The following is a 13,381-nucleotide window of genomic DNA, read 5'->3' on the forward strand; positions in this document are numbered from 1 at the left end:
CTTCCTTTTACCTTTTTTTTTTCCTAATTTTTTTTTCTTCTTTACTTAATGATTACTATTAATTCACAAACAAACTCTGGTGTAACTGGTGTATCACCTCCATCGCCTACATTATCTTGCGCTTCAGTTGTCTCTTCAAAATCCTGGATGCAGAAGAATCCAAATGAACTCATTCCTATGCTCAAGAATGCATATGACATTTTAAAAGACAAGGAAAGAGGTTTGTAAATATTCTTACCCTTGACAAAATTACACACGTACACATTTAAAAGACTCTCACACACACACACGCACCTGAAATAGATTTAAGGTTGGCGGCAGAAATTGGGAGATCATTGTTGGAGAACAATAAGGCTTTAAAGTCCAACTACGAAGATTTATTGAATACACCTTACCCGACACCCACTAATTCCTCGTCGCTTATTGAAACTAAAATTGATGATGAAAAAATGACGGGAGAGGCGTACGAGTATGTTCCTGCCAACCGAACAAGAGAAGCAATGCTAGAGATTCTAGAATACCAGAATTCGGATTTATCACAGCAATTAGAGACCGCCTTACTAAAACAAGAAAATCTCGACCGTAAAAACTCCAAAAAAGCACGTCAGTTAGAAATGGAAGTCAAATTCCTCCAAACCAGCCTTGATCATGCTACGCAGAAAATACAAGAATTAGAAGAGGCCAGGATAAGGAAAACATTGACTTATAAAGACGGTAACACGGTAGATGAAACAAATCAACAAAAATGGATTGATGAAAATTGCGTATCCAAACAAGTTGATCTGCTAAAAGCTGAAAATGATCAGTTGAGTCAAGCCAAGACCGAAATGGAAAAAAAGCTCTGTGCTTCACTAAACGAGTTGCATCTGCTACAACAACAATATGAACAATTCCAATTTACAACCAAGGACTATGAAAAATTAAAACAAGCTTTTGAGACTCAAAATATACATATTCAAGAATTAAAAAGCAGCTTAGAGGAACACCGCCATATTGTTTCCAAATTAAGAGATCGTGGTATCTATATTCCTTCCTCCTCCTCTACTACGTCAAGTGAAACACATAAAAGAAAAGTGCATCATGACACCAATAAGAATAATCTATTAACCGAATTGGAAAATGCCTGGTTTAAACATCAGTCTCCTCCTAGATCAAGGCAAACATCAATTTCAAGCTACATTCAGCCTTCACAACCTATTTATCCATCACTCAATGTAGACTCCGCTCTAGAATCCATCATTCTGAAAGCTGGCGTTGTTGAAAAAGACGCATTAGACGATGCACTGAGTTTGCTGGGACGCTTAGAAGACGAATATGATCATGAAAAGTTCTTGCAAGAAAAAAGACATATATATTACAAACAAGACAATGAAGAAAAAGTCCAAGTAAAAGAAGAAAGCATTTATTCCTATTATTATGAAGAAGAACCAGAGTATGTAGTACAAGTACGACCCACACCCAGTGGTATCATTGGTTATGCTAAATATGCCATCGAATCCATTATCCAGTTGATTTGGCGTTGGGTTCGTTTCACCTTGGTCATGATGATCGCGGTCTTCATTAGCCTAAAAGAAGGCCCTGATGGCTTATAATTTTTTTTTACATGCACTTATGCCCTTTATTTTAATAAAAATTTGAAAGAACACAGCCAATCATACACAAAGTTGGGCTGAACGAAAAATAAAAAATAACAATAATTTTTGTGCCTCAGGTTATCTTTCTTTTTCCCTCCATCACAATTTAGTAAAAGATGCGAAAAGTTTTTTTCGGTTTGCTTGCACTTGGTTGTGTTGCTTACACGACATTAGCACAAACCGGTAAGCTACAACCTGTCTCTGCGAGAAAGAAACCTGCTAATCTCTATTTTTCTGTGTTCAGCTGAAGAGTATAAAGTAACATCTCTACCTGGTATTGACCTCGAAACATTGAACTTTACACAATATGCAGGGTAATTGGATAAGATTCATTATCACTGTAGATAGCTAACACACCTTGTTTCACAGACACATTGAAATAGCAAGTGAAACCAACTCAAACATATTCTTTTGGATGATTGAAGGGGAAGAAAAAGTAGAGCAAGAGAAATTAGTAAGACGAATATGAACGGGATTTGGATGTACTATGCGTACGACTCATATTCTTTCGCACTTTAGATTATTTGGCTAAATGGTGGCCCAGGCTGCTCAAGGTAAAAAAAAAAAGAGTTTGCAGAAAAGTTAATAGCGTAGGGGTTTTAATTAATGGTATTTTAGTATGGATGGTCTGTTTTTAGAAAATGGTCCCTTCAGAGTCCAAACGGATTTAACGTTAACGATTAATCCGGGAGGGTGGCAGAATTATGCAACCAATGTATATGGTTAGTTTGTAAATAATATACTCACAAATTCAAATTTTAACGTCTTATGACTAGTGGATCAGCCTGTAGGAACTGGGTTTAGTTTTGCTAACACAGATAGTTACATGCATAATATGAATCAGGTAACAATTCGCCCCCATAAGTCTGGCTTTGCTTCATTTCCCTTAACACTCATAAATAGATTACAGATGAGTTTATTTTGTTTATCGACAAACTTTTTGTGACGTTTCCTCATCTTGCAAAACAAGACTTTTATATTGCTGGTGAAAGTTATGCTGGTACATATATTCCTTATTTTACTGCAAAATTATTAGAGTTGAACAAGAAGGAGAAGAAGGTAATACTGAGCTATAAAAGCAAATAACATTGTCTCATCCATGTCATAGTACAATGTGCAAGGTATTGCTATAGGAAACGGCTGGATATCTGCGCAACATCAATATGATGCATATTACGATTATAGTGTTGCAAACAACTTAATATCTCCTGATCGCATGGTAAAAACTAAATAGAGAGCATAAATACGTATATCAATCAATTTACATTTATTTTGCTTTACGCCATAGCCTTTAATTTCCACCCATCTTAAATCGTGTAAAGAAGAGCTCAAGACAAAAGACACAATTCATGTAAGCACCTGTGAAAGAATCTTGACAGATGTTATTGACAGCAGTACTCATGAGTATGTACATCGGCACATGATTTTTTCCCCACCCTCCATGACTAAACACATTATAGTGACGAGAACGGCGAGAGAAGATGTTTAAATATATATGACATTCGATCCAAGGAAGAGCCATCACCCGAATGTGGATTAAGCTGGCCTTATGAATTAAGCGACGTTACAAACTATTTACGAGTAAGTTTCGGCATTCATTTTCTCTCTTTCTGTACCTTGATTTAACCGCAACCAATCAGCAACCCGAAGTCAAAAAGGCTGTTCATGCAGAAAAACAAATTTTAGGTTGGAAAGAATGTACTTCGCTTGTCTCCATTGAATTACATGGAGATGACAGTAAGCCCTCATATAGTGTAAGTAATACTAACACAGAATTAATGGTCAACTTTGCTAAATGTAAAAATATAGCTTTTGCCCGACATCTTGAAAGAAATTCCCATCTTGCTCTTTAGTGGAGAATACGATTTAATTTGTAATTATATTGGTACCGAATATTTGATTGGTAACATGACATGGAATGGATCCAGAGGATTTGGAAAGAAGACGAAAAAGGAAGATTGGAAAATTGACGACAAGGTAGTGGGTTACTATACGCAGGAGAGAAATTTGACCTATGTTTTAATCAACGATGGAAGTCATATGGTGCCTTACGACAGACCCATTGAATGTCTTGACATGATCAATCGATTTATGAATGTTGGTAACAATAAGGTGAAAGGGCTCAAAAGTCAAGTTGGCGATCGATTACCTGTCATCCCTACCCCTGATCAACCTACTAATGGTACACAAAACGACGAGGGTAAAAAAGAAGGTACAAATGAGGGCAAAAAGGAAAGTACAAATGACGGTAAAACCGAAAGTGATACCAAGGGTGGTGATGAGACCACGGAAGGAGTCACGGTGGATGATGAATGGAGTAAATACTATAGTTGGGGAACTACAACATTAGTTATTGTGATATTATTTGCCCTTACCTTATGCTGTTGCTGGTGCCGTGGCAATAAGCGACCTTCTGCTTCTGCTTTGGATGAATTTGGCGGCGCTCCTCAACGCGAACGCGAAGGTGTGAAAAAGGCTGGGTTATTTGGATATATCCAAAACTTTTTCAAGTCAAACAAAACAGACGAAAGAAGAAAGTTTCGTCTTGATGATAATGATGAGTCAAATGAATTGTAAGTAAAACCTACCCCCTTCTTTTTAATTACTTTATTGGCATATTATACTAACAAATGGTTTCAAGGGATGAGCTTGTTATAGAGACACCCACCTTGTTTGAAGCTGAAGAAGGCGATTCAGATCGTGAAGCTCAACCACATCGATTTGCTATTGACGATGACGAAACTGATGATGATTTCGAAGACTTTGCTGATTTTGACGATGGCGAGGCTTTAACCAACTCCAAAAAATCAAAAAGAAGGGATTAATTAGCCCAAAAAAATAAATAAAAAACGTTAATTAAAAAAAAAATAACTCTATTTATTTAAATGGCTTTCCCGAAGCTGCTTTTTTCATGCGAGACATTAGGTTTTTACCAAATGAAATTTTGGAGGAGGAAGCAGGTGAAATTGCTTCTTCTGGTATAAAACTTGTTTCCAAAGAAAAGCGGCTGGGCCGTTCAATGATAGGATCTTGATTAGGTACAGGTGCAAACGGACTACCAACAATAGGTTTAGATCCTTCCTCATGTTCTTCGTCTTCCTGTGGAGAGGATGATGTGAACGAAACAGGTCTAGGACGTAAAGAAGGAGACCTGGATGATAAAATAGAGGATAGCAAATCTTCTTCACTAAACCGATACGACGAAATATCTTCATCATCTAGCAATGTGTCGCTTTCCATCATCATAGACAATGGTGAAATTGTTGGTGTAATTCCAGCTGATTTTTCTCTACTATTGTAATGACTATAGTCATGATTATGTTGATGATAATCCTCTTCTTTTTCATTGTGAAGATCATGATGATTTATGGGTACCGACTCTATCCCAGTGCCTTGCCATGGCTGCACTTCTGGCAATTTCTTTGAGGGTGTGCTATATAATTTAGGAGTAGGCGATGCGGATGGAAAAACCACGGGCGAAGGGGTGTTATATTGACTACCGTGATAAAACTGTCTATTATCCATATTTGACACAGAAAAAAAAAGTAAGAGAGAGAGAGAGAAAAATGTTAACCATCATCTAATTTATTATATACGTACAAATGACCCGTTTGATCATATGAATACAGTGCAAGGTAGTACTTTGGCAAAAAGAAATCTTTTTTAAAGATGGTTACACACCTTTTTCGCTTTTGCTTCCAATGTCAATTCCGATAACACCGTAAAAAAAAGGGCGTACTACCTGGAACGTATTGATTTATTTGTTTTTTTTAATCCGCTAATGCTGTCGATCGTGAGCCACCCTGTTGTATAAGTCGTCAATTGAAATAACATGTGATTGCAATGTCTTCTTGTAATAATTAGAGCAAAATGTATTACGGTTGTGCAAAATAGCAGCATGGATACGTAACAATACAATCATCTTTTTCCGTAAATAAAGTATTACCCGTTTACTCCCACACAAGTGATAAATTTACATAGTCATTTCTTATTTTATGCGTGATATTAGTTAGAAATAGAAACCTTTTAGCGAGATCCAGGCTGTGCAAGTGTTAAACGTGATACAGAAAAAAAAGTAAACTGAGCCCTAAAAGTTTCGTTTGACGGTATACTAAAAGAAACAATCAGAAACAGTTCTGCCATATTGACAAAAGGGTTTTGTGGGCAGATAAACTTTCATCGAGCAACCGAAACTTAGGGTTTTTATTTATTTATAAATCATCAGATGGTGCGAGTATGAGCCTGTATGAGAAAGTAACCTTGCATTATTACATGGGAGCAAAAGCATGACCCATCTATTCTTATAACAAGTTTCAATACTACCCCGAGTTTGACAAATGATAACATAAATTTTAAGTTAAACGTTTACTGTAATATCTATGTTTCGCTATTGCCTTTAAAACTATTCCGGTGTTTATGTTGCAAATGACGCAACCGTCTGTTTCTACATAGAATTGATTTTCATTTTCATTATCTAGCAGATTTATAAAATACTAATTTTCGCAAATATAATTTCGCCCTCTGAACATTTTTTTCCTTGTCAATATGAAGTGTATTTCCATTGCACTTTCTGTTTCTGCTCTCATATTATTTCCTTCCGTTATTGTGGCTTCCGGTATGGCTTGTGAGGGGGAGGGGGTACCCAGTTAGTACTGTGCCGAAAATCATCGCCATTGCTGTCCTGGATATGTGTGCGACGCTTACAATAAATGTATACCTCTCTGAATATTTTTAATCAATTACTTTTAATAAAGTGCCTAATTGTATCATCTATGTTTGTTATCGCTTGGGAAAAAAGGGTACTTATCAACTTATGATGACACTATGCCCAATTATAACATTTCCTTAACAGTCCATACAACAAATTTAACATCTGGTCACACAATGTGTTCATAAACCCCATTGAGCGTATGATGTATTTCAAAGTCGTACATAAGATTATGTCAAATACAAAAAAAGACCTCTGAACTTACTTAACACTTTTTTTCTTTTTCGAATGATGACATTGCATAATCAGTTATGTTACCTATGGCTACAGCGATATCATTGATGTCGTGTTAAAATGAAAGGATTCCCGTTTAAGTATCTCTTTCTACTCTTTCTGTTAACTAAAAAAAAAACTTTAACAATGTGACTACATTGAAGCCAGATTATTTAATTATGGTGGTGTGCTCAGAAGGGATACGACTATAATCGAAGTTAAGTCGGGAATACCATAGCCCATTTATTTATTTGACTCGATCATGCTTTTAAAAGGTGTAAATTTTATGGTCTGTATACAACTGCAAAAATAATGATGAGATGGTTTAAATTGAAGTATAGATCTGGAGAGGGAATCAGTTGGAGACAGAGGCAATAACGTCTACCATACGCGAGAAACTGTTATATCATTTAGCAGCTTCTTGTCGCAAAATAATCTCACAATAACATCTTACAATCAGAGGCTATCAATTTTAAGCCAACATCACACTGTGCAATAGTATAAAAGTTAATAAAACCACAGGCAACTATTAAATTGCCGGATTAGAAAGGGAACTCCCCAGGCAGCCAAAAAAGGACTTGGGTAGCCTAGGTACATTTTATGAAATAACTGTTGTTTTTTGCGGGTGCAATACATATTTGGTAGATGTAATCAACCACCAACATCACTATATTTTCTTCACCTCTAATGACAGATGACGCAAGAAAAGAAAGTGACTATGTTTGACGCCCAGTTTTCTGAGAAAATCGTATTCAATTGAGCAGTTCTGCTTATTAGTAAAACCTGAATTAAGCAAAATAATTATTTGGAAATGAAAGAGATGCTAATAGTTGTTATAATTTAGGAAGCGTGCGCTAGCTTGCATCCGAATGATTTTCAAGGCTTTATTTTTATTCTGCCAAATGCGTTGATAAAGTTTTAAACGACAATAGTCTTGCGAAAACCTTGGAACTCAGATCTTCACTGTCTGTTCACGTGACTAATTGACGTATATGTACTGCGGTTTTTGTGAACTATCTATTTTGTCTGTTCTTTTCATCAGCATTTTTATTCTATCATGATCGAAATCAGTAGAGAGCAGGCTTTATGTATGTTTTTTTATGAAGAGTATAATGAAACAAACGCCGCCAGGTTGTCAAAGCTGATTGATGATTTGGGCAATATCGAAATCTGCTACATTGATGACGATCCAACAGAGCCTTTGTTAATCTCACACAAAAGACTTTACTCCAAACCCTTCACATATTTGAAATATCCTGCTATATTAGAAGGTTATGAAGAGGACAAGGACAAAAATTAAGCCAACAGTTAAAAGAAAACATAATTCATAATTTTTTTTTTTCAAATATGCACAATAAAAAGTCTTTCCTAAGTAATTTGTGGCTTCTTTCTGCGTTAAAGTCGATGTGTATCATTTTATCTTGGATATGTATCTAATGCTAATTTTTTTTATTTTTAGACGATGTCATAATATTTACTAGGTTCAAAGATGCCTGTAGTTGTTTATTGATTCGTTACAAAACGTCAACAAAAGCTACTTTTTTCAACTACACTTAACATCCTTTTTATTAAAAACGTACACCGTGATACTGATAATATTTGATGATAAAAATTCAATTCAATGATTTATTAGTTATTGTTTTAACGAACTTAATTTCTGAGCCTCATGTAGCTTTTGCTTCATAACCTCGTAGTCATTTTCACTTTCAGCGTATTTCAGCTTCATGTCAATCAACACCGATTCTAGTTCAGACAGTCTCTCCTGAAGATCTGAATTAATATCTACCAAATTCGCATTATGCTTTGCCAATTCATCAAACTGCTTCTGACGCTCATTATCCATCGAGTTTCTTATTTTGGTCATTTCATGTTTCATTTGACCCAGATCATGTTTTAGCTGCTGATTTTCAGCAGCCAAACTTGCCATTGACATTTTTGCTTCAATCACTTGTTGTGCTACATCTTGATGTTCGACTTCCAATGTCTTGTATGACTTTTTAAGCTTTCTAACTTGCTCAGATAATTCAAGATTTTCTCTTTTGATACTATCCTCGATCGACTGAATCTTGGCTTCTTTGGCTGCTTCCTGTTGATACTGTTTGGATAGTTTCTGTAATAAGCGCGGTGATATGTCAAAACTGTATGCATCCTGCACAAACTGATGTGCATCGTCCTGTCAATATTTTTCTTAATTGAGAGAAATGAACCCTATTACATAAATCCTTTCAAACAAACCTTGTATGCATCAAAAATTCCTCCAGCAAAGAATTCCAATAAAGACTCAAATTCCAGACTCAGTATCACTTGTTGATTCTTTTTCATCAGTGCCAATGCAAAATTGATAATGATTTGGGATCCCTCTACGAACACAAGATCAAATACGCGATACACAAGTTCAAGGGGACATCTGTAAGCGAAAAGTGTCATGAACCACTGTGAGGCATACATGGTTGGCAGAACACCTTGTGCGTCTAAATGGCGGTGTACCTGCGGTAAGAAAACAAGTAGCAGTTGATTAAATTGAAACATGCGTTCGTGTAAAGTTTCCATCTGAGGTGTAAAGTGTCCTCTTAAACCATACTGGCTCATTAACTTAATGAGTACACAAAACGCAGCTTCATCGGGCATCTAATTTCAAAAGTAAGCCCTGATCTCTCTGCAATGATTTTTCTCTCTTGGTACGTACATGTAGCAATAAAACGCCCACGACAAAATGTAAACCTTGGCAGTATCCCACATGCTTGTCAAACAAACTATAAGCTTTGATCACATTAAAAAGCATTTCCTGACCTTCTCCTCCTTTTTCTTTAAAATACTTTAATGTAGGAAATGTTCTTGATAGGTCCCTCCTTATTAATTTTTCATGTGAACTTGTCTTGTTTAATAATTCTCGATATTCATTTTCAATCAGATCACTGTTGTATTTTGAATTTGCAAATATCTGCCAAAGCATACCTCTTAAAGAGGAAGGTATACCGATACTTAGCAGCGATCTAAATTTAGCGTGTTCTGTACGATTTACCCGTTCAAAATCAGATATCACAGAAGCCCAAAACTCTAATCATGAAAAAAAAAAAAAAAAAACGGATCAATATTTTGTTCTCAGTTCAATGGTTTTCAAAGTGCGACTAACCCCAATCTGTGTCTTGTTTTTGAGCAGAGGGGGACGATTTCAATAATTCCAGATTATGACTTGTTTCTTTTTTAAGCTGGACCTGTTTAGCAGAATCGCTGTTCCTGGAAAACTTGGCTAATAACATGTCGTAATAGCTAGTTGTACTCTTTAAGGTGGGTGTGTTGGTCACAATTTGCCAATCTTCATTATTAGGACCAGATTCGGGTAACACAGGTTCGTTGACACTTGATGCATCGTTGGTTGGATAACTTTGATTTTTATTTGTACTAGGCGCATCTTCGTAGTCGGAATCGCTTGTATCTTGGTCATATTCATTATCCGTCTTTACTTGTACTCTGAACCCGAAATGGTCAATGTATTCTTCTTTTTCGGGATGCAGCATTGCTTCGTCAACAACATTAAGATCATAGTCATTGAGTACAGGTCGTTCAATATGTACTTGTTCAGGTATTTCGCTTGCAGGCATAGGTTGAGCCATACTGTTTTATTTTATTATACAATAAATGAGAAAAAGAAAAAAAAGAGAAAGGTAGATAAATATACAAATATATAAAAAAAGAAAAAAGAAAAGAAAGACCTTTTTTTCTTCAGGTTTGCATACATATTTGTTATTCGCAAATCTAAAATAGATACAATTAAAATGAAAATCGGTATGACGCAGTGGTCGTAGTGGTAGCGTGTTCTGAGGTCGTAGTGGAAGCATTCTCTGACGTAGTGGTGCTTTCCTCTGATGTTGTTGTAATATCCTTTGAAGTTGTGGTGGGACCCTCTGTAGAACTTGAAATAAAAGGAGGAGGATCTCTCTCATCAAAATATTGCCATAATCCACAATCATCGCACTCTTTTTCTTCTTCACATACTGGCATAGGGAATTCGTCAGGCTTTAACAAGATGCCATCAATGACATCACGTACTCGATGAGATCGAATATCCACTCTCCAACCTTTGTCCTTAACAGTGTCCCACACGCAGACCTTGCCTGTGTGACATCTTGTTTCCATAGCATAGCCTCCGTACCAGCAACTACTTACAGGACCCTGTGATGATACATATAAACGTAAATTCCATTGTCCTATTTGCTAATATTAGCCCGAAACTTACAGTGCATACACCGACAAAAATCGGATCCGCCGTGTGACCAAAATGCCAAATGGGTGAACGGGCTCCAGGGGGATGGGGTAAATGTAATCTTGCGGCGGCTAATCTGTCACCTGGTACTTCAAATGTAACCGTTGGGACACCAAACGTGATTCCCACCAAACTAGCTACTGCTCCTCCTAAAGAATGTCCAGTCAACCATATCGTACTGTTCGGGTACTGGTTATACACTTGATTGAATATTGCCTTTTTATTTGTTATTTATCCATGTTTCATGTATTTATAAGGTTTGGTAGCTTACTAGTGCGTTATCATAATATAGATCAGTCTGTGAGATATTCTTTTCCAAGCATTTACTTTCACATCTATATTCGTTGCCTTGATAACAATTACAGACAGGTGTCCACGCTCTACTAATCCGAGCACAGCAACAAGAGAACAACATATTGTCCTAAATGATCGTGTTAGTCCCTCACCTAAACTGAGTACGAATTCCATCTTGTATCTTACATTGATCTTATCCTTCTCTCCTGTAGGTCCACCAGTCCATAGGCCAGCACTTGTGCCTTTTATACTGACCACAATTAAAGAATCGTCTTCGCTGGCAAATATATGACCACGAATACCATCTGTTTCCCAACCAAATGATTTGTTCTATACCATTACGGATCAGATGTGACACACACACACACACACACACAATTCCAACTTACCAAATGCCAAGCAGCGCCAAGATCATACCACTCAGTGTTATTCAAATCAATATCTAAATAAGCATTATATGTCATCATGGCTAAAGATAGAACGGAAGGGCGATGTGTAACATCAGGCACAACGCCTATGGTTGATTCTAGATGCATTGCCCTGTATTGCTGTTCTGATGTAAGTGTGTTCCATCTGACCAGCTTATCTCTCGAGTTGTTTATCTCCAATAATAAATCGTCCCTGTCTGCTGCAGACGGTCTATCCATCATACTAAGCTTGCTCTTTATATCATAAATATGTTTATGCTGTTGATTGACACTCAATAATTCTTGATCGACGTCTAGTTTTCTAAAAAGTTTGGGAATGGGTCCATTAGCTGAGGCATGGTGGTATATGGTTTTCAGTTTTAGTGTGTTCTGTTGTTCTTGGAGTTTGTGGTGATCTAGGAAAAATGGCACCTGCAAGTTGACTGAATAAATTGGAACAGCCAACAATATTAAAAATAATAAAGTGTACATGGTCTCAATAAACGGTAAGACAAGAGGGAAACAGGAGAATAAAATAGAAAATGAGAAATATTTTCGCTTTTCATGCCTCACAACATTGTTAAAACCCCGATGGTCATTAGTGATGTCCAGAATCTCTCAGGCTGAGATAACATCCTGGGGGGTTACTCAGACCTTTGGATTCATCAGAGCTTTGGGTATTTTGTCTCAAATTATTTCTGCGTTTTTGATATTCCTGTTACACATATTCAGAATCAATATGCTCTCAACTTTTAAATCAATCACTTGGTGTCAAAAAGATATTCGAAATTTTGTCAAAAACCATTATAGAATTAAGCAATATTATTCGCTGGAAAGAATTGACAGCAAAATACTATGGCAATGGTAGTGAGCCTCAAGAAACAACAAATCATCATCTAGTATTACCCTCCCTGAAGCTAACTGTGCTAGATGTAAAATTCATTATTTCGGTTACCCTGCTAAAACCTACAAATACATCCCGTCTGATTGTGAAGTAGATACCATAGAAACCATTCCACAGCATATCTGTCTTTAGTGAGGGTTTTTTTTTGGCAATTTAACTTTACCCCCATCACTTCCTTCTTTTAAACTAAAAAAAAGGATGGTTGCCGAGATGACACAAGTACGTGCTGGCGTAATACATTCTTTTTCTTTCTACTTTTTCGCGCGGATAAAATTTACTTAAGTCGCACACGCTTGAGAATTCTTTGCCGCAGATCATGTCTGTAACCAGCACATGTTCACATGAAGATCTATAAGTAAAGAGCTATTGTATATGTATGTAGGTTTTTTTAAGGGTTTGCAATTTGGAAAAGCTTTGAAAATTAATTATGAGTCCAGACGCATTTTTAAAACCAGAAAAAATAGCTTATTGATATATTTCTGCAAAAATGTAAGAATAGTACCCACTAAAAAATTATACACGGAGGGTGAACTTACATTTCTACGCTGTGATTTAAAGATATCATTCGATGTAAGGTCAAATTTTTTAATCAAGTGAATACAATAAATCAAATAAACTGTTCGAAAAAATAATAATAGCATATATGTTGATGTCTAACTAATTGCAATAAAAGATTAACCCGTCATTTTCATTGTTATTCCGCCGTGAAAAGCTGCATAGCTATTGTAGCACAAGAGATTAATGGCATTTTTTCGTGACAAACAACCACAATAGTCAGCATCAGAAAAATTGTGTCGATAAGTGTTGCAATGAACATGGAATACAATAAAACATTGTTTTCTCAAGGAAACGGTTAAAAATGCGTAAAATCAGTCCCTTTAAATGATTAAAAAGGTG

At 36.3% G+C, this 13,381-nt stretch overlaps 6 protein-coding genes across 6 annotated transcripts; 3 read left to right on the top strand and 3 right to left on the bottom strand.

Moving 5' to 3' along the window:
* Positions 1 to 12: 12 nt before the first annotated feature.
* On the top strand, positions 13 to 1,716 carry EV154DRAFT_526020 (uncharacterized protein). Its single transcript, XM_051603348.1, has 2 exons — positions 13 to 220; positions 304 to 1,716. Exons 1-2 carry the CDS (start codon positions 49 to 51, stop codon positions 1,590 to 1,592), a joined length of 1,461 nt encoding a protein of 486 aa, XP_051452435.1. The 5' UTR covers positions 13 to 48; the 3' UTR covers positions 1,593 to 1,716.
* A 9-nt stretch (positions 1,717 to 1,725) lies between these two features.
* EV154DRAFT_66436 (serine carboxypeptidase-domain-containing protein) lies at positions 1,726 to 4,493 on the top strand. The gene is made up of 12 exons (XM_051607719.1): positions 1,726 to 1,948; positions 2,004 to 2,088; positions 2,154 to 2,188; positions 2,253 to 2,356; positions 2,411 to 2,478; positions 2,538 to 2,693; positions 2,743 to 2,853; positions 2,923 to 3,038; positions 3,095 to 3,215; positions 3,275 to 3,388; positions 3,444 to 4,207; positions 4,276 to 4,493. Exons 2-12 carry the CDS (start codon positions 2,050 to 2,052, stop codon positions 4,457 to 4,459), a joined length of 1,812 nt encoding a protein of 603 aa, XP_051452436.1. The 5' UTR covers positions 1,726 to 1,948; positions 2,004 to 2,049; the 3' UTR covers positions 4,460 to 4,493.
* Positions 4,494 to 4,511: 18 nt separating this feature from the next.
* EV154DRAFT_569239 (uncharacterized protein) lies at positions 4,512 to 5,159 on the bottom strand (the record flags this gene model as incomplete). The annotated part of the gene is made up of 1 exon (XM_051606124.1): positions 4,512 to 5,159. The coding sequence occupies one exon, from the start codon at positions 5,157 to 5,159 to the stop codon at positions 4,512 to 4,514; it is 648 nt and encodes a 215-aa protein (XP_051452437.1).
* Positions 5,160 to 7,654: 2,495 nt separating this feature from the next.
* EV154DRAFT_526029 (uncharacterized protein) lies at positions 7,655 to 7,999 on the top strand. Its single transcript, XM_051603349.1, has one exon. The coding sequence runs from the start codon at positions 7,673 to 7,675 to the stop codon at positions 7,913 to 7,915; it is 243 nt and encodes an 80-aa protein (XP_051452438.1). The 5' UTR covers positions 7,655 to 7,672; the 3' UTR covers positions 7,916 to 7,999.
* Positions 8,000 to 8,211: 212 nt separating this feature from the next.
* Positions 8,212 to 10,276, bottom strand: EV154DRAFT_526030 (rab-GTPase-TBC domain-containing protein). Its single transcript, XM_051603350.1, has 4 exons — positions 9,749 to 10,276; positions 9,302 to 9,672; positions 8,851 to 9,243; positions 8,212 to 8,788 (listed from the first exon to the last, which is right to left on the bottom strand). The coding sequence occupies exons 1-4, from the start codon at positions 10,227 to 10,229 to the stop codon at positions 8,249 to 8,251; spliced, it is 1,785 nt and encodes a 594-aa protein (XP_051452439.1). The 5' UTR covers positions 10,230 to 10,276; the 3' UTR covers positions 8,212 to 8,248.
* On the bottom strand, positions 10,277 to 12,098 carry EV154DRAFT_526036 (Alpha/Beta hydrolase protein). Its single transcript, XM_051603351.1, has 5 exons — positions 11,563 to 12,098; positions 11,360 to 11,503; positions 11,151 to 11,300; positions 10,853 to 11,095; positions 10,277 to 10,788 (listed from the first exon to the last, which is right to left on the bottom strand). Exons 1-5 carry the CDS (start codon positions 12,070 to 12,072, stop codon positions 10,387 to 10,389), a joined length of 1,449 nt encoding a protein of 482 aa, XP_051452440.1. The 5' UTR covers positions 12,073 to 12,098; the 3' UTR covers positions 10,277 to 10,386.
* Between the last annotated feature and the right edge of the window lie 1,283 nt (positions 12,099 to 13,381).

The sequence above is a fragment of the Mucor mucedo genome, assembly GCF_025094135.1.
Source record: "Mucor mucedo strain NRRL 3635 chromosome Unknown EV154scaffold_146, whole genome shotgun sequence".
NCBI classification, from domain to species: Eukaryota; Fungi; Mucoromycota; class Mucoromycetes; order Mucorales; family Mucoraceae; genus Mucor; species Mucor mucedo.